The sequence below is a fragment of the Accipiter gentilis genome, chromosome 12 (genome assembly GCF_929443795.1).
Source record: "Accipiter gentilis chromosome 12, bAccGen1.1, whole genome shotgun sequence".
NCBI lineage: Eukaryota > Metazoa > Chordata > Aves > Accipitriformes > Accipitridae > Astur > Astur gentilis.
In genome coordinates, this window is record NC_064891.1 from 1043089 (window position 1) to 1062577 (window position 19489).

General features: G+C 44.8%; 2 protein-coding genes across 4 annotated transcripts; both read right to left on the minus strand.

Moving 5' to 3' along the window:
• Positions 1-1820: 1820 nt before the first annotated feature.
• On the minus strand, positions 1821-11412 carry TLR2 (toll like receptor 2). Of its 2 annotated transcripts, XM_049814567.1 has the most exons (3): positions 11329-11412; positions 10071-10256; positions 1821-4743 (listed from the first exon to the last, which is right to left on the minus strand). In XM_049814567.1, the coding sequence occupies exon 3, from the start codon at positions 4733-4735 to the stop codon at positions 2384-2386; it is 2352 nt and encodes a 783-aa protein (XP_049670524.1). In that variant the 5' UTR covers positions 4736-4743; positions 10071-10256; positions 11329-11412; the 3' UTR covers positions 1821-2383. The 2 variants fall into 2 exon arrangements, with proteins under 2 accessions (XP_049670524.1, XP_049670522.1); XM_049814565.1 differs by lacking the exons at positions 10071-10256; positions 11329-11412 and adding an exon at positions 7019-7998.
• A 356-nt stretch (positions 11413-11768) lies between these two features.
• LOC126044629 (toll-like receptor 2 type-1) lies at positions 11769-16816 on the minus strand. Of its 2 annotated transcripts, none has more exons than XM_049814564.1 (3): positions 16700-16816; positions 16369-16500; positions 11769-14535 (listed from the first exon to the last, which is right to left on the minus strand). In XM_049814564.1, the coding sequence occupies exon 3, from the start codon at positions 14527-14529 to the stop codon at positions 12148-12150; it is 2382 nt and encodes a 793-aa protein (XP_049670521.1). In that variant the 5' UTR covers positions 14530-14535; positions 16369-16500; positions 16700-16816; the 3' UTR covers positions 11769-12147. The 2 variants fall into 2 exon arrangements, with proteins under 2 accessions (XP_049670521.1, XP_049670520.1); XM_049814563.1 differs by having other exon boundaries at positions 16597-16816.
• Positions 16817-19489: the final 2673 nt, after the last annotated feature.

The following is a 19489-nucleotide window of genomic DNA, read 5'->3' on the forward strand; positions in this document are numbered from 1 at the left end:
CTGTCCCAACTTTTTTCCTTCTTAAAAATGTTATCACAGAGGCGTTATCACTATCGCTGATTGGCTCGGCCTTGGCCGGCGGCGGGTCCGTCTTAGAGCCGGCTGGTATGGGCTCTCTCGAACACAGGGGAAGCTTCCAGCAGCTTCTTACAGAAGCCACCCCTGTACCCGCCCCCCCCCCCCCCCGCTACCAAAACCTTGCCACACAAAGCCAATACAGTGGCTTTGTTTGCTTAGATGAAGTAGCAAAGTTACTAATTCTTATAATGAGTTATGCCTGTATTCATATATGCAAAAATGCACGTAAATAAAGCATTTATTTGCGTTACACTGTCAGAGTTGCCTAATTGTGGGTGTAATGGAAGAATATTTGTCCTCAGACTTCTCAATGGCAAGCCAAGGACAGGGGGACTTCTGCTCTCACTGGAACATTGGCTGTGTGGAGAAGAACTTCCTAAAAGCAGTAATGTGACAGGTAACTAGCTGTGAGATGAGACTTCCAATGTGCCAACTCAATTACAATTATTGAGGTGTTTGAACAGAGATTTTGTATGTGTTAGATGCTCAAGACCAAAATGCAACAATAAAAACACTAACTTGGACATGATCTCATCACAGATACAGCCAAATCCTGTAGGGGTTTCCATGTGAAGACCTTTAAGATCTGCTTCTGCCCATGCCTGGAAATGGCCTACACTGTGCCTATCCAGAAGTTAGTTGTCCCTCTGGCCTACCAGGTTCAAGCTGTTAGGGTTCATCCGAAATTTCCTGTGGCTGCAAGGCAGGTATCACCCAAGATAAACCTTTCTTTTTAAATTATCTCTGAAGGAAGAGCCTGGTGCCAGTGCCTCCCATTTACTCCACTTTTTCAGCAATTAGAGGCCTTGTCCCAGCAATCTTCTCAGGAAAACATGGCCCCAGCTGACAGCAAACACAATGTCTGAGGTGGGATGCTCTCCACCCCCTCTGGTTTTGTGGACTACATTTACAGAGAGAGCAGAAAGGTAGGAAACACCCTTTTAGGGCCTCTGCTAATGCAGCTGATTACAGAGAGGAATAAGGTGTTGGATTCAAAGACTACTTATATATTAGTGTTTCCCACATTCTAGCTGAGAATAGCTTAAACTCCATTTGAGCAAGTCGGAGGAGTATTTGGACCCTACTCTGAAGCATCTATTCCCACATATGGTACAATGAAACTAGACAGAAATCATCCTCCATAGGTGTCTTTCACTGAGAAAGTTGTCTGCCATAGAACATACATTATACAACAGCCAGAACTGCAGTGTGAAAGCACATTTTTACATTAAGCCTTGCAGACACAATCTGCAGGAGATCTGGACATTTAACATACAGTGATTGTGAAATATTGCTGAGAATTAGTCCTTAGATCCACTAACTAGGAGAGCTAGGACAAAAAGCCTTGCTGCATAAACTGACTTTTATTGCATTTGATTAGAAGTGGTTTACACAAAGAATGCAGAAGAACTCTTGGCTAGGCAGGCTTTCTCCTAAAGCTTTTGCAAATATAAAGATATATAAACTAACATAGCTGTATATCTAAAGAACTTTTCATCATTAAATATTTAAATGAAACAGCTATTGTTAACACTGCTGATTGATGTGTGTAGACAATTGTTGTGGTTTAACCCTGGAAGGCAGCTCAGCCCTGCACAGCTGCTTGCTCACTTCCCCCGCAGTGGAACAGGGGAGAGAATTGGAAGGGTAAAAGTGAGAAAACTTATGGGTTAAGATAAAGACAGTTCAATAAGTAAAGCAAAAGCTGCACGCAAGCAAAGCAAAATATTCATGCACTACTTCCCATCAGCAGGCAGATGTTTACCCATTTCCATGAAAGCAGGGCTCCATCATGCATAACAGTTACTTGGGAAGACAAACACCATTAACTCCAAATGTCCTCCCTTCATCTTTCTTTCTGACAACTTTTATTGCCAAGCATGAGATTACATGGTATGGGACATCCCTTTGGTCAGCTGGGATCAGCTGTGTCCCCTGCCAAATTATCACACACCCATGGCCTACTCAGTGGCACAACAGTGTGAGAAACAGAAAAGACCTTGATACTGTGCAAGCACTGTTCAACAATAACTAGAACATCCCTGCGTTATCAAAACTGTTTTGGTCACAAGTCCAAACCACAGCACCACAGGAGCAACTATGTAGAAAATTAACTCTATTCCACTCCAAACCAGTGAAATGATTCATGACCACGAATACAAAAAGAAAATAATCTCACAGCAAGTAATAGAATTTAAAGTAGCTCAGCTCTCTATTCTCAAGGTACAGATAGGTGATGGGATGAACAGGCAAGGGAAAAAATCCAGAGTACATTTGCTACATATTCATTCTTTAATGTCCCTGTCTAGGATTTTAGAGCTATTTTCAAATTAAACCAAAACATCTCCTGCTGCTCTTCTTCAAGAGGCCACTCCAGGTAGGTCTTTGTGTTCATGATCTTCCGCAGCTTGCAGAACCTCTTGGGAATCGCTTTGCTCTGGATGGGCTCCAGGAGGACGAGAATCGCTGCATCGTTGTTCTCGTCAAAGAGGCGGAAGTGCGAGAAGTCCAGCTCGTATTTGCACCACTCGCTCTGCACAAAGTGCTCGGACAGCACAAAGAGCGTTTTGTGGCTCTTCTCTATGGAGTCGATGATGTTGTCCACGATCCACTTCCCAGGCACAAAGTCCCGCTTATGGAGGCAGAGCCGAAAGGGGGGGCAGGCCTGCTCCAGCTCCCGCACCATGATGTTTTCCACCCAGTCGGAGTCGTTCTCGCTGTAGGAGACAAAAGCGTCGTAGCAGATGTCCTTCAGGGGGGCTTGCTTGGGCTTCCGCTTGGCTTGCAGCCATGCCCAGGTCATTCTCAGGTACCAGACCGCGTGGTACTTGTAGCCGACGGCCACGAGGATGAGGATGACCAGGAACAGCAGGACACAGATTGACGACACCACGAGGGACCTGTGGCACTCCATCAGGGAGAGATGCACGGCTCCAACCTGCGTCCCTCTCACTGCCAGTGGAGAGTCACAGACATATTTGTCTGGCCACCCCACCAGCACCTGGGCTATGCCGGCCTCGTGGTGGATGAAGGAGAGGAATTCACAGGAGCAGATGAAGTTGTTGTCGCTGGCGTCCAGCAGCTCCATTTTCCTGAAGGACTCAAACTCTTCCCTGGAGAAACCGTTGAGCTTGTTTCTTCTGATTGACATGGCCACTAAGTTAGGAATGGGTGCGGCACCAGGCAAGGCCTTCAGCTGGTTTTTTGCAAGGTACAGCTCTTTGAGGAATGGGAGTTGCAGTCCAAACTCCTTCAGGTTGTTAGCGCTAACATCCAAAACTTCCAGCGTTGGGGGAATGCAAGTCGTTAGTTTAGGAATTTGAGTGCTGGAGAGGTTTAAATATTTCAGGGTCTGGGGCCATTCACACACATCTGGAATATCACCAAAATTATTTTGGCTAATGTCTAAGAGAATTAGGTTTCTTAGATGAGACAAACTTTTAACCGTCATTTCTAAGTCACTCAGTGAATTCTGACTTAAATTTAGAGTTTGTAGTGAAGGCCAACCACCCTGACAGGCTGAATGCTCCAAACTCTGGTCTCCGAGCAAATTTGCACTAAGGTCAAGATACTCTAATGACAGAAGCTTTTGTGAAAGTCTGCATGGTACCAAAAACACCTTGGTGTTTTCAACTGTGACTTTGGTAAGAAGAGATAGTAGACCTTGCACAGCCTGAAGATCTGTAAACAAATAAAATTCTTCTATAGATAATTTCTCTATTGTCAGAACTCTAAGAGTACGTGATTGGTTTGCTTTAATATGTGTTTGCCATTGTCCAGTTCCCAAGAGTCTACAGTCTATCATCTCCACCTCCACTAACTGTGGCATGTCTTCTAAAATGCTGACAATCTCGGGCACAGTAGCATCTGTTAATAAGGTCTGTTTAAAAGAAATTTTCTTTGCAAAAGAAGACGACATAACTCGCAATAGTTGCATTTCAGCAGGTATACTGAATGCTATTTTTCTTACTTCTAACCAAGTGACAGAGTGCAGAAGGTCCCTGACAACTGCTGAGAATATATTAATACTTCTTACGTTTATGATCATGTGATTTATCTTCTTAATTAATTTCAAACTTCCTGGCTCATACTGACTGAGATTGCTACCGTCAATCCACAACTTGTCAAGAAACTCAATGCCCTCAAAGTTCCCTTGCCTTATCGTGGAGAACTGCGGGTTGCCCAGGTGGAGAGAGCTCAGGTTCCTCAGGCTAGAAAAGGGGGAGCTTTCCCCCAGGTCTCTGTAGGAGTTCCCTTGAAGGTGGAGGTGCTGGAGTGAAAAAAGGTGCCCAAACCATGCAGGGTACAAGTGAGCCAAGCTGTTATTTGATAAGTCCAAGAGCTCCAGTTTCCCAAGGGAGCAAAACGAGTCCTTGTCTATGGAGCTGATTTTGTTGGACTGCAGCAGCAGGGCTCTCAGGTTCACAGCCTGCTGCAGATCCTGGGATCGGATGTGCTTTATCCTATTGTGGGCCAGGTTTAACACTGTGATTTTGCCCGTGATCCCTGGGGGAACAAAGTCCAAGCCCATGGAAGAGCAGTTGCAAAGCTGAGTGGCATCGCATGAAGGACAAGCCTGCTTCAGCACTTGCTCTTCAGAGAGGTTTGCAGCTAAAACCATGTAGATGGCCCACACTTGCCAGGTGTGTGTAGTCATTGTTTTGCCTAAAATATGAAATACAGTTAGAGCAAATATAACATGAAAGTTCCAGTTTGGAGGAAGATACATTTTGGATATATCTAAAGCATAACATACTGTTCTGTCAACATTTACCGTTGAAGGCACTAGAAATATATTTGGTTTCAACACAGTTCAGAGATGAAAAAATTAGTCAAAAATGGCATATTGTACACAAATATTCCAGAACCATTTGTTAAATGCTACGTATATTGAATTTACTGTTTTTTTCCCTGTGGTTTATGATTTTTGAATGAGGACTATCAAATCAATGAACAGCTGCACAAATCTTTTGCAGATTCAGCTAAGCATCTGTATAATCACGACATTAATACTAATCTGATCCTTCGCCTGTTTAGGAAGTAGTCCCCATACATCCCCCCCTTAGCCCCACCTTAGGTCTTTTTCTTCTCGATCTGTGAATATTATTTTGTATATTCATTTTTTACTACAGGGAGTCTCCTGTATGTGTTTCAAATCCTGGTTACATCAAGAAGAGTCAGCATCTTGCGGGAGATAGTGATGTTCTGTCCTGGTTTCAGCTGGAATAAAGTTAATTTTCTTCCTAGTAGCTGGTATAGCACTGTGTTTTGCATTTAAGTTGAGAAGAATGTTGATAACACACTGATGTTTTAGTTTGTGTTAAGTGGTGTTTACACTAAGTCAAGGAGATTTCAGCTTCTCATACTGCCCTGCCAGCAGAGGCTGGGAGTGCACAAGAAGCTAGGAGGGGACAGAGCCAGGACACCTGACCCAAATGAGCCAGAGGGGTCTTCCATGCCATATGATGCCATGCCCAGTATATAAATTAGGGAAGTTGGCCAGAGGACACCATGGCTTGGGGACTGGCTTGGCACCAGTCAGGGGGTAGTAAGCAATTGTATTGCACATCACTTGTTCTGTATATTCTAATTATTTCTTTATTATTATTGCATTTATTACTATTATCATTATCATTATTTTCTTCCCTTTCTGTCCTATTAAACTGTCTTTATCTCAACCCACAAGTTTTACTTTTTTTTGAAGTCTCTCCCTCATCCCAGTGTGGGGGGAAGTGAGCGAGCAGCTGTGTGGTGCTTAGTTGCTAGCTAGGGTTAAACCACAACACGTTCACATTTCACACTCATTTCAAGCATATGTCTAATCTCAATACTGACGATAGGGAGAAAAGGCCTGCATATGTTGCAGTCCCTTTCCTCATTTTATCTGCCTTTCACTATTCTGATTGTAAATGTGCTAGGAGCAGGGAAATAAATATTTGCCTGGATGTCTGTTGTGGCGGAAAAAGACAACTGCAAGGTTCAGGCAAACGACTTGAACTTCACTAACAGACTTAACTGCAAGGCTCAAGCAAATTATTTATTTGAACTTCACTTACAAGCTTAACATGCCACTATTGCAGGTTTTACAGATACAATGGAGGAATGCACTATTGCAATTTTTAAAGCAAGAGTAGTACACTATTAGAACCGCAAGCGATTCACAGACAACCACAAGCACACACATGTTTACAAACTTAAAGCATAAACAATATTCCCTTACCCCTCCAGGTACGGGCTCTCAATCCCAGGGAAGCTACCTCGACCAGCATCCTGATCAAGGGGGGGAAGGGTCTCCTTCACAAGACAACTGTACAGTTGGAGAAGTGACTCCCCGATTTCCAACTTGAATCCTAGAGTTTTTATCCCCTGACTTGTGGAATGGTGTGTATGACTATGTCTGAGTGGATTATGATATATGCCTAAATGGATTATGTATATCTGAGTGGAGTTTCCCCTTATCTTTCCTTTGCTGGTCTGTGATTATTTGAATACATAAGGTTGACATTTGAAACTGAAGCTGAAACCCTCCAGTTGTGGGGTTTTTTTACCTTGCTTCCTCAGGCAACTGAATAGTGGTTGGACTGAGACTCAGGGTGTACTTTTTGTCAGGGGATTTCAAGGCTCAGTTCAGGTTTTGGTTCTTTGAATGGCACAGCCACTGCCCTATTTAGTTTAGGGTTTATCAGACAACCTGGGGCTACGCTGTCTACACAGCTCCCGGTGAGTCGTCTCTGCAGAGAGACAGGGCCTCAAGGCAATCCAAGGCTGGGTCGCTTTTGTAACCCCCCATGAGTCGCCTGTGTGCACTAGACATAGTGAAACTCATTTGTGAACTATGAGCTGGACTATCCACACATCTGTGTAGGCCATCGTTATGTTGCCATCTGTGTGATACTTGCTAATGAAATTTGAGCTGGGAAAACTGACCATTGTAACCTACCGAGTCTTAGCTCTTCCTTCTTCCTGGCCACATCCTTCTTCTCTGCCAGTGGCTTTTTCTGCTTTGGGTCTCTGAGGCAGTGGGATGCTCAGGCCAAGCCATGAGGAAGAGCTAGGGGCTTTTGGAGCCTCCTGCAGATCAGATCAGCTGGGTGGACTAGATCAGCTTTTTCCAGCCGCACAGCCTGTTCCTCATCTTCTGGACTGAAATGATTCAAGAGAAACCACACAGCTGTGGATCCCGTGTCACTTCTCTTTCCTCTCATGGTTGTGCCTTTCATAGTACTGATGCAGCTTTTTCTGTTGCAGAGCTTGCTGCAATATCCAGCCTGTCTTTACTCCCACCAAGGTGACTTTAGTTCTTCTGTACCTCTGAGGAGTTCCAGAAACAATTCTTGAAGCCGGAGAGGGCTGTTTTCCCTTCAAAACCCTTATTACACATTGAATTACAACCCTTTTTTTTGTTTATGCTTTCTTGACAAGAATCAAAGAGCACTTTTAAAGTATAACTTTACCCAGTGTGTCACAACCCCCCCACCTCAGTAAGTATCTTACTGAGGGTGAAAAGACTGAACCAACCCCAAAGAGGCCAATGAAAAGGTTCCCAAAGATCATCATGAGCTCTGTATCAGGTTAGTGGGGTTAGACTGGCTCACTGAGAAGTACTTTCTCCTTCAGTCATCCCACTGAGACTCTGTGCAGAAGATCTACTGTACTTTGAATTCATACTGATTTGTTTTACAATAGCTGACCCACACAGACAAGCTCATACAGAAAGTCCTACCCTTCTAGTTGCATTATTTTTAGCCAGAGTTGCTTAAAATTATTCAAAGGGTGCAGAATTAGCTGAGATTTTGGGGGTATATGGGGAGAGAAGGAAAATTTGTGGGTAATTTTTTCAATCATTCCACCTCTTCCCCCCTGAAGGACTATAAACATTTTGACCTCTTGTGTTATTTTCCTCTAATCTCTGTCTCTCTCTGATGTAGAGCTTTCGGTCTTGAAGGACACAGTCCTCTTCCCTGTCTTTAGATGCCCACAGGTGAGCTGGTTACCCACCATGTCCTCCAAACTCAATGGAAAGAAATAACAAATTTTAGGGGCAATTCACATCATGTCTCTTGAACACCCACATCAAGATGTGATGAATCCAAGAGAAATGACCCCATTGACTTAAAATGGAGCATCACAGTTTAGATACCTAGATATTTGCCCATGTGAATCCCACCCAAAGAATTGTGATCTGTAGTTACACTCACCTGCTGTACAGCTGAGGCTCTTTTATGGGACTTTTTTGGTCTTGCAAGTCTGACTGCATAACACAGTGCTGTAGGCCATAGGAGCAAAGCTATGAGACAGATGAGTTTCACAAGCAACGCATTTATATGGTATTTTTAAAGTTGCCATCAAAATGCTTGGTGTTAGGAAAAGAAATAACCAGGCAACCTGGCCAATCAAAATCTGTCTATGGGGAGATTATTTACAGATGGAAATTTGGCAGCACAGAAGGGAACTGGTCAGGTACAGAGTGGGAAATACCAGCTGAGTCCACCTTACCAGCCTGAAACCAACCAGGGACTGCAGGACTGAACCCCATTTGGTGGTACAGGATGCTTTTCTTTATTGTCACTTCCCTGAGCATCTTTTCCAGGTTTCTTTGCTCATCTGTAGTGTGAGCAGACACTCAGGGAAGTCCCATTCCAACCCTCAATCATTTTCAGCCGATGTCTTCCCCTTCCCATTTACATCTAATAATTCAGCTTAAGACCCTGACTTACAGGGTCGTTTCAGGCCTCTCTGCACCCACTCAGAAGTATAGCCCCAGTCCACAATATCATTGCCCTACCAAGGAATCACTTTTCCCTGTGGTGCTGGGAAGAAAAAAAGCCACATAGAGATTGAAATGAAGTTAAAAATATGGAGACTTGCACAGATGCCCTTATACTGTAAGATGCTGTGATGAACTAGACATTCAAAGTGTTTCTGGGTTATGGACAAAGGGTCTAAGCCATCAGACATGCTCAGGTTTATCTTCCCAGGCCTGGGTGAGTAGAAGTATTTGAGCAAAAATGGACATATTCTTAAACAAAACCATGAATGCCAACAGAATGAGGTTCTGTAAATGCTAACAAATGCTAAAGGCTAATGTAACTGATAGTAAGGTGTGCCAATGGTGTGCAAATTGATTCTAGCTTGGGGAGTGCTATCAAGCTAAATGAGGGCTGATAAATTTGAGCAGTGTTATGGAGTCTGCAGAGGGAGGGTCACTGGTTGGTGAAGAGATCGACCCACAAGCAGACTGCGGAAAGCTGCTGCTTTCCACTTGTTTGTGTGTGGGTTACATATGTCCTCGCTATCACCCATGAGCATTGCCTTAATAGAATGTGTGTGTATACACACGCACGTACATATATAGCATGCCTCTTCTTGTTTCTGACACTGAGGATGTCAACAGGGCAGAGTTAGGTGAGGAGGTAGCTGACCCGCTGCCCTGAGACCGTTGCTCAATGAGCTCTTTCCTGATTGAATTCCTAACACAAACGCAGCCCACCTTCATGCCCAGCCTTCCCTGGGCAGCCAGTATCGACACACAAGTGGGACAACATACAAACAGGACAAAGCACATACAAGGCACCCTCCCACAAAGAAACTGAGCAGAAATTGCAGTCTGACCCAACTTGTCTCCTTTTCATTTGCTGCTTTCCTCTCTCTCATTTCCTGAAAGACATTGCTCCCATCAGCATGTCTTGGCTTTCCCAGGGAGCCTTCCTTTTGCTGCCTGCCTGCCACGCCGCCCTGCCAGCTGCCTGCGATTGCACCTGCCTGCTCCACTTCTGCTGGAGCCAGAAATCCCTGCCCACCCTTGCACTCCTGCAGGAGGTGGCCCCTGCCCAGCCACCCCAAGCACCCTGAATCCCCCATGCAGAGGAGAAGGACTCGGTGGGAGAGATTAGCTGGCCTCTTCCCAGTGCTCCCTCCTTGCTTCTTGTTCTGGCGTTGCAGCTCCACTCTCTTTCCCTGCACCTCCAGCCTCCACCCGCCTGTGGACTCACCTCTGTGCAGAAGAGATTCCCAGGGATGCCAGCTGCAGCTCTGGTGCCTCCACGCCAGTTAACTTCTATTGTTTCGTCTCTGTCTTGCTGATTGCTCTTTACCCAGCTTCCTCTTATGTTGCTGTTTCCTTCCCACTTCAAATCTCCGCTTGGCTATGTAAACAGGGGAATTCCCACCTAGGAGATCTGATGGGCATAAGAGCAGTAACATTATGAGTCCTTTTAAATGTGCCGACCCACAGAAGTCTGGGTCTACGCTGTGTGAAAGCTAAGGCTTCTCCTACCTCTCTCTCTCACCCTCTCTTTGAAATGACTGGCAAGATATATTTTCCTCCTTAGCCCTAGGCGCACAGTCTCCTCATCTGTTTTATCAATGCTCAGTGTTTGCTATCAGATGATTCACTCATCATGTACCTGGAATTCAGCCTTGATTAGCCCATGAGCTATTCTGCTCCAAGATAGTGTACAGAAAAATCCTTTTGTAGCAGACTTTGAACTAACTCTAGAGATATAATTATAACAGGAAAGTAGAACTGAAAGTGGTGTTGCAGGCTACACCCACATAAACTATCATCTCATGCATGTACATATGTATACACATACACACAGGAGTGTGAATATATACATATGCATAGGCATGTATACAGATATACATACATATGAATATATACATATATACCAACACACAGGCACATGTGTATAAGCAATATTTCCCATTTTTCATATACTCGCTCAGTCCATATACCAATGTTTTGGTATTTCACCACAATATAATTGCATGTATAAAGTTTAATAAAGATTCATTTAGACTCTCCTGTACTTAAACTCCAGCAACACAAGCAAAGTGCAGCATGGAAGTGCCTAGCTAGAGAAACACTCACCTAACGTCATGCCCTCAGAGACAGTTTCAGGTTTCCAAAAAAATACCTGAAGTACAGAAAATCCACAACTGTGACTCCAGGCACTCAGGGTAGGACCAGCTATCTTAATATAAACACCTGTGTCTACTTGCTTGTTTAAATTCCCTTTATAATCGGTGAAGAGCAATACAATAGTTCTAGGAGATATACTGAAGTAGAAAGATGAATTGTCTCTTATCAGTGTGATTTTCTGCACCAGTTACAAAGGAAGGTATGTAGAGCTGTAAGGGCTGCATGGCCCACTGATTACTTAAACTTGCTGTGCAAAGTAGATCAGAAACAAGAAGTGAGCCAGTCTGCAACACCATCTAGCCCACTCATTAGAAACATATCCTTACACCCCACAAATGGAGGCTTCAGCTATTTCTGTGGGTAGGTAGACGGGAACATGGTGGTGCCCATGGAGGAAGAAACAAGCATTCACAGGGAGAAAGAAGCCTAAGGAAAAAAACACCCAACCAACAGTGATTTAATGCCTCTGGATTTCACCACAGTCACTGGGCAAGGTGCCAGGATGCTTCCTTCACAGGTATTGAATAAACCCCAATCTGTGCATGGTGATATGGACTCTGGTGTAACTAGCCAGAATAACAGAATTGTGAATAGAGGTACGTACTCAATACTGCCTTTTTTTGTGTTGCACAACAATGGTAGGGCTTCAGAGGGCTTGTTTTAATGTAAGTCCTCAGGGTTTTTTTCAGAATTTAATTTTAATTACCCTGCTATGAATGATGGCACTGAAAATAAACTATAGGAGAACAACAGACACAGGGGAGTGTGTCATTGAAGCCCTTGGCTTTTATTTTCATTTGTAAATTACAATGGCATTGTTAGGAACCAGTCAGGGATGTGGAAACAGGAGGAAAAAGTACAGAAATAACATACTTTCAGCTAAATGTATGTAGAAAAGTGTATGAAGTCCAACATGGCTTCCAAAAATCATAGTTATGGGCAGAGATTTTTAAAGATCAGAGTATCAAATCACTGGAAAGCCTAAAGTGGGTCTTTCTCATGTAGTAAGATGATAACTATTTCTATACACAACAAAGCAGGTTCTCGTTAGGCAGAAAAATAAAAAAGAAAAATTTCTTGGAAGGAAGAAACACTGACATATCTCCTTTGTGGAAATACACTGAAACGGGGGCTGCCGACTTGTTCTATGACTTCAAGGCCCCTTTCAAGTTTTCCCAAAACATCTCCTGCTGCTCTTCTTCAAGAGGCCACTCCAGGTAGGTCTTTGTGTTCATGATCTTCCGCAGCTTGCAGAACCTCTTGGGAATCGCTTTGCTCTGGATGGGCTCCAGGAGGACGAGAATCGCTGCATCGTTGTTCTCGTCAAAGAGGCGGAAGTGCGAGAAGTCCAGCTCGTATTTGCACCACTCGCTCTGCACAAAGTGCTCGGACAGCACAAAGAGCGTTTTGTGGCTCTTCTCTATGGAGTCGATGATGTTGTCCACGATCCACTTCCCAGGCACAAAGTCCCGCTTATGGAGGCAGAGCCGAAAGGGGGGGCAGGCCTGCTCCAGCTCCCGCACCATGATGTTTTCCACCCAGTCGGAGTCGTTCTCGCTGTAGGAGACAAAAGCGTCGTAGCAGATGTCCTTCAGGGGGGCTTGCTTGGGCTTCCGCTTGGCTTGCAGCCATGCCCAGGTCATTCTCAGGTACCAGACCGCGTGGTACTTGTAGCCGACGGCCACGAGGATGAGGATGACCAGGAACAGCAGGACACAGATTGACGACACCACGAGGGACCTGTGGCACTCCATCAGGGAGAGATGCACGGCTCCAACCTGCGTCCCTCTCACTGCCAGTGGAGAGTCACAGACATATTTGTCTGGCCACCCCACCAGCACCTGGGCTATGCCGGCCTCGTGGTGGATGAAGGAGAGGAATTCACAGGAGCAGATGAAGTTGTTGTCGCTGGCGTCCAGCAGCTCCATTTTCCTGAAGGACTCAAACTCTTCCCTGGAGAAACCGTTGAGCTTGTTTCTTCTGATTGACATGGCCACTAAGTTAGGAACGGGTGCGGCACCAGGCAAGGCCTTCAGCTGGTTTTTTGCAAGGTACAGCTCTTTGAGGAATGGGAGTTGCAGTCCAAACTCCTTCAGGTTGTTAGCGCTAACATCCAAAACTTCCAGCGTTGGGGGAATGCAAATCGTTAGTTTAGGAATTTGAGTGCTGGAGAGGTTTAAATATTTCAGGGTCTGGGGCCATTCACACACATCTGGAATATCACCAAAATTATTTTGGCTAATATCAAGATTAACCAGTTTGGGTAGACGAGTTACAGTATGTGCAGTCTGTTTCAGAGATTTTAGAGAGTTTTGACTTAGATTTAAAGTTTGCAATGAAGGCCAAGCATCTCTACATATTGTCTCATTTAAGCGATTATTTACAAGCAAATTATCATGAAAGTCCAGATACAGAAGTGATGAAAAATGTTTTGCAAGTTTGCATGGTACCATGAAAACTTTAGAGCTTGCAATGGTGAGTCTTTTCAGCTTGTTTATTTGTGACTCCATACCGTCCAGGTCAAAAAACAAATGAAAATTCTGAATCATTATATTTATTACTGATACTGTTTCAACAAAACTTTGCCCACTGCTTGCGATTTCTTCAATATCCCATGCTCCTTTCCCCTGAAGCACACAATCAATTGCCTCAATCTCTTGCAAAGATTTGATTTCCTTTAGTAATACTATTATTCGGCTAATATATTGATCTGTGAATGAAGCATCTTTAAACGTAAGCTTTCGTATCCTAAAAGGAAGTGTAGCGTTCTGCACCATGCTTTTTTTTTCAATCTCTAATTTGATTTCTCTCACTTCTAACCAAGTGACAGAGTGCAGAAGGTCCCTGACAACTGCTGAGAATATATTAATACTTCTTACATTTATGATCATGTGATTTATCTTCTTAATTAATTTCAAACTTCCTGGCTCATACTGACTGAGATTGCTACCGTCAATCCACAACTTGTCAAGAAACTCAATGCCCTCAAAGTTCCCTTGCCTTATCGTGGAGAACTGCGGGTTGCCCAGGTGGAGAGAGCTCAGGTTCCTCAGGCTAGAAAAGGGGGAGCTTTCCCCCAGGTCTCTGTAGGAGTTCCCTTGAAGGTGGAGGTGCTGGAGTGAAAAAAGGTGCCCAAACCATGCAGGGTACAAGTGAGCCAAGCTGTTATTTGATAAGTCCAAGAGCTCTAGTTTCCCAAGGGAGCAAAACGAGTCCTTGTCTATGGAGCTGATTTTGTTGGACTGCAGCAGCAGGGCTCTCAGGTTCACAGCCTGCTGCAGATCCTGGGATCGGATGTGCTTTATCCTATTGTGGGCCAGGTTTAACACTGTGATTTTGCCCGTGATCCCTGGGGGAACAAAGTCCAAGCCCATGGAAGAGCAGTTGCAAAGCTGAGTGGCATCGCATGAAGGACAAGCCTGCTTCAGCACTTGCTCTTCAGAGAGGTTTGCAGCTAAAACCATGTAGATGGCCCACACTTGCCAGGTGTGTGTAGTTCTTGATTTGTGTTTTCTTTGGTTGAACATTTTGCTCTAGGAAACAGAAAGGAGAGAAGGTAGTGTCAACTTTTAGTTTTGAACGGCAATTAAAAACAATTGAACACCTGTGCAATTTTATTAGGAAGTTCAGATTCAATTTTTTTCTTGTAAGAGATATCCTCTGACATCAGTCTTCCCCTCTTACTTCAGCTGCTCAGTCCTGCAAACATGGCATTCTACTTATCCCTGGATTACAGCATATCATGTCTCAACAGTCATAAAGGACCATTCTCAACAGCCTGCCTTTTCATAGACATATTAGCTATGGCCCTTGCCTCTTACATCTCTTGCATTACACTGCCTCTCAGCAACGAAGCTACAGCTGGATGTTTCAACCCTAAACAGGGGAAGATGGCTAGGTCATCAATGATCTGGATGAGAGGATCAAGTGTACTGTCAGCAAGTTTGCAGACAACACCAAGTTGGGAGGGAGAGTTGATCTGCTTGAGGGTAGGAAGGCTCTACAGAGGGATCTGGACAGGCTGAATCCAGGGGCCGAGGCCAATTGTATGAAGTTCAACAAGGCCAAATGCTGGGTCCTGCACTTGGGTCACAACAACCCCATGCAACGCTACAGGCTTGGGGAAGAGTGGCTGGAAAGCTGCCCAGCAGAAAAAGACCTGGGGGTGCTGGTCGACAGCCGGCTGAATATGAGCCAGCAGTGTGCCCAAAGAAGGCCAGCGGCATCCTGGCCTGTATCAGAAATAGTGTGGCCAGCAGGAGCAGGGAGGTGGTTGTTCCCCTGTACTGGGCACTGGTGAGGCCGCACCTCGAGTACTGTGTTCAGGTTTGGGCCCATCACTACAGGAAAGACACTGAGGTGCTGGAGCATGTCCAGAGAAGGGCAACCAAGCTGGTGAGGGGCCTGGAGCACAAGTCTTATGAGGAGCAACAGAGGGAACTGGTGTTGTTTAGTCTAGAGAAAAGAAGGCTGAAGGGAGACCTTATTGCTCTCTACAACTACCTGAAAGGAGGTTGTAGTGAGGTGGGTGTCAGTCTCTTTTCCCAAGTCACAAGCAATAGGATAAGGGAAAACAGCCTCAAATTGCTCCAGGGGAGGTTCAGATTGGATATTAGGAAAAATTTATTCACCCAAAGGGTTATCAAGCACTGGAGCAGGCTGCCCAGGGAAGTGGTGGAGTCACCATCCCTGGAGGCACTTAAAAGACAGGTAGACGTGGTGCTTAGGGACATGGTTTATTGGAGGACTTGGCAGTGTTAGGTTAACACTTGGAGTCAATGATCTTAACCTAAATGATTCTATGATTCTAAATGCTCACAGCCTTCACAGCGTTAGCCTGTCCTTCTAGCACGGCCACCTGTGAGGCAGAAGCCTGAACAGAGCGTGTCCTCCCTCTCAGCCCTTTGAGTAGGCTGTAGCTTCTGACACCACAGGCTTTTCTGGAAGAGATTTTGGGGTCCCCCACATACAGTCTCACCAGCCTCAGGGCTTCTAAAAGCAGAGCTGTATAGGCTCCTGGCACACCCTTTTACATACCGTGTAAGCAATTTACATTCTTTACTGGAAAGGCAGAACAAGCTGATATGCAACCAAACAAGTCTATCGCCCTTTTCTGTAAATCAACACTGATAATAGATGGGAACTGGATGTTACTGTCACCCTATCACCAGTGGATGTGATTAGAACATTACTGATTTTAATTTACAGAAGGGCTGTGTTTCCTGCCATGGGTGTCAAATAACATTTCACCATTGGCTACACCAGAAAATGTCACTTATTAAAGCTCACAAGCTGCTGTCAACAGCTCCAGTACTGCAGACAAACAGTATCCCCAAATCCTGAATATGCAGAGAGTAAATACTTACCTTGTCTACTGCATGCTGTGTTTCAGTCTCTTCGTGTGCTGATCACGTACTCTGGGATCCAAGTAGTCACCTCCTACCTTCAAGTCCCACAAAAGCTGGAAACCCTTTGGCAGGTCTGATGCGACGACAGTCCTGGAGTGAGAAAATATTTCAGCCCATGCTCCTCAAACAAAACTTTATGTTGACAGTTTCCCAACGTCCTCTAACTACTCAGCCAGTAAAGCATACCAGTGTGCCCAGCTTTTCTTTAGTGGCTGCTTCCCTAAGGAGACCATGGCTTCTGAAGAGTTCAGCATTGTCTGGCCTCCACGACACTGCCCTTCAAACTCACATTTCAACCACTTCTATTGCTGCTGCTGACTGGGGACACAAAAACGATCATAGATCATGTTTGCACTCTCTTCTTTGCAAGCTGAAATTCAGCAGCAGATCTCTCTCCTTTTGTCAGTCATTGCCCATCACTGGAAAGGCTGATGCAACCATTTTGCGCAAGTCATTCTTTCGCAATCACTTCCTCCAGTATTAAGTGCAAAAATAGTTCCCAGGCATTCACCTTCCTGTATCTCTGCTTTTGATACTTATTGTTTGGTATGCACTGGGGGGATGTTAATTGTACTGAGCAACAGAACATCTCGGCACACCCAAGTTATTTTGTTGTGTATGTTCTGTAAAACGTTAGCAATATATAGACTGATAAATAAATTATATTGATATAAATGTTGGAGTCAAATTGTTTAGAAAAAAAGAGTACTATAGAAACACTCAGTATCATTTTGTTCCCTAGGTCACTGCAGTCATACGTTATAAACCAATAGAAAATGCCTAAGAATGGGACTGATATTCTGTCTGAAAAAGAAGCCACAGTTTGTAAGAAAGTATCCCTCTAAATATCCAAGGCAATTTTGAGAGGGGAGGTTTGATGATTTTTATTTTAGCCTGACTGAATGGAAACACACGGCTGGTCAAATGGCCAGGGATACTGCATGCATAAAGGGCTGGAGAGACTTCCTACCAAATCTGAAAGGGAAACCCATTCAATCCAAACACCAAACCTTCATATTGCATTTTCCATTTTTTTTCTGTGCACAGAAATTGTCATGGTCTGCTGCCTACTTGCACTGAGAGGTACCTGCCTGGGAGCAGACAGACAGACCGATTCCTGCAAGCTGCTTGGCCACGTGTCAGAGGGCCCACGGTGGCTTCTGTGTGCTCAAGGGTGGCAAAGCCCAGGCAGAAGCCCAAGTGTGTCTCATAACGACCTTCAGTCCTGCTATGTTAAAATTAGCGCTGCACATTAGGTTAAGAACTCGATGCCTTCCAGAAAAGGGAATTGAAAGACTGAGATACCCTTGTATTTTCTGTCTGTTACACAGGGTAGATGGTAAGCCTAACAACGTTTTCAAAGCAGTTTTACCAGGGGAGTGGGGAATAGAGACAGAGCAGGGTGTGGGACACAGCAGAGAGGGGAAATGGTGTTTTAGTGAAGGGATGTCATCAACTTCCCAAAAGCTGCCTCTTCCCTCTGGCACCTCTCAGATGGAACAGTTCTTGTTCTTAAAAAGAGAAGACTTTCAGTTTTCAAAATGTTTTAAAATGTTAGTTCTGAGTTTGACGTGACTTCTTCCTATATGCTTTTGTCATGAAACTTGCAACTCCTTGGTAAAGTTAAAATAGTTAAATTTGTGAAGAGCTTTGAAGAAGACAACCACGTACAAGGCCACATACTTCATTGAATGTGTAGCAGGTGCCCTTTTTTGTGTGTTACTGCTTCACCACCACACATTTGTGGAGACTCGAGGTAGGTGCTAGCTATTTTTTCAGAAGTACTGACTTTCTCCTAACATCCATGCTCAGCCCACTCTCATCCTACTTCTAAACTGGGCCGGGTTTCTGGTTTCTCTCAGAAAGAGAAGACCAGAGCAACCCTGTCCACCTTCCCATGCTGCAGTTCACAGACCAAGCAGTTCAGTTTAGCAAACTGCTTAAAAATCCAAGAAATCAGGGTGGGCCTTCTGCTTGTTTCCATCAGTAGGGAAAAAAGTCTACAAGCAGCACAACTTCTCCCTCTCTCATTCCAGGTCAATTTATCTGGATTTATCAGGTTATCTGGAGTAAGGAAGGTCTGAGGATGCTCAAGGTGGCCAGAAATGCCCTCCCCAGGCTGCCCCACACACAGAGGCGAGGTACCAGCCAGCTGCCTTCCAGAGCATCAGCTTTCCAAACTGAGCTGCAGCCTGGACTCGAAACAACTTCTTTTGAAATCAAAGAGTCTAAAGTAGGAGAAAACTGATGTCTTTTAAGATGCGAATACTGTTCATTTGCTTTTTCTCCAGAGTAACCGCATGTTTAGCATTGAACAAGGTTGCACCTTGTGGGTGCTTTCTCTCCTCCTCCAAGCTTAAGCTATGATTATCCTTCCTGGTTTACAGTGTTTAAAAAAGGCACATACCTCCACCTGTGCCAGTACATTACTTTTTCCCAGCAGAAGGACACAGATCTGCAACAAGCTTGGGCTTTTGTAACAGCAGATTGTAACTGGTTCCAAGCTGAGGCACCACACAAGCAGATAGATAGGGCTGAAACAGAGCTGTGGTCATGTTTGAAGCTCTCTTGCTTTAAATGTTACTGTTTATCTGACAGCAGCATAAGAAGCACACATTCCCCTTGGCCAGCTCTTTCTTGACCCCCTGGTACAGCCTGCTCAGCATCCCTGCCTCCTGCAGCTCAGTGCCGGGTCCCTGCATTGCCTCTGCTGGCAGAGGGACAGGCTCCTGCCACAACCCTCCTCCCCTAGTAAACTGCTGCTGCTAGACAGGGCAGCGACCAGCGATGAGGGGCTGTATCAGATGGGTGTTGACCAAAATAGATGTAGAAACAGAAATATATTTATGTGGGACAGAACCCCATGGGAGTGGACTTGCTGATCAAAAACCACAAACCAAGTGGCAACACTAGTCCTCAGTCAGTCTCCCATCAGTTACAAGCGTTTTTTTCACCATTATATCCCCACTACCTCCTCTTTCTGCAACTGTGTCGTGTTACTCAGGGGAACGTGGCTTTAGAATCAGGCTCCAGTTGCTCGAGCCTTGCAGCTGTCTCCCCTCCGCCAGCCAGAGGTAAT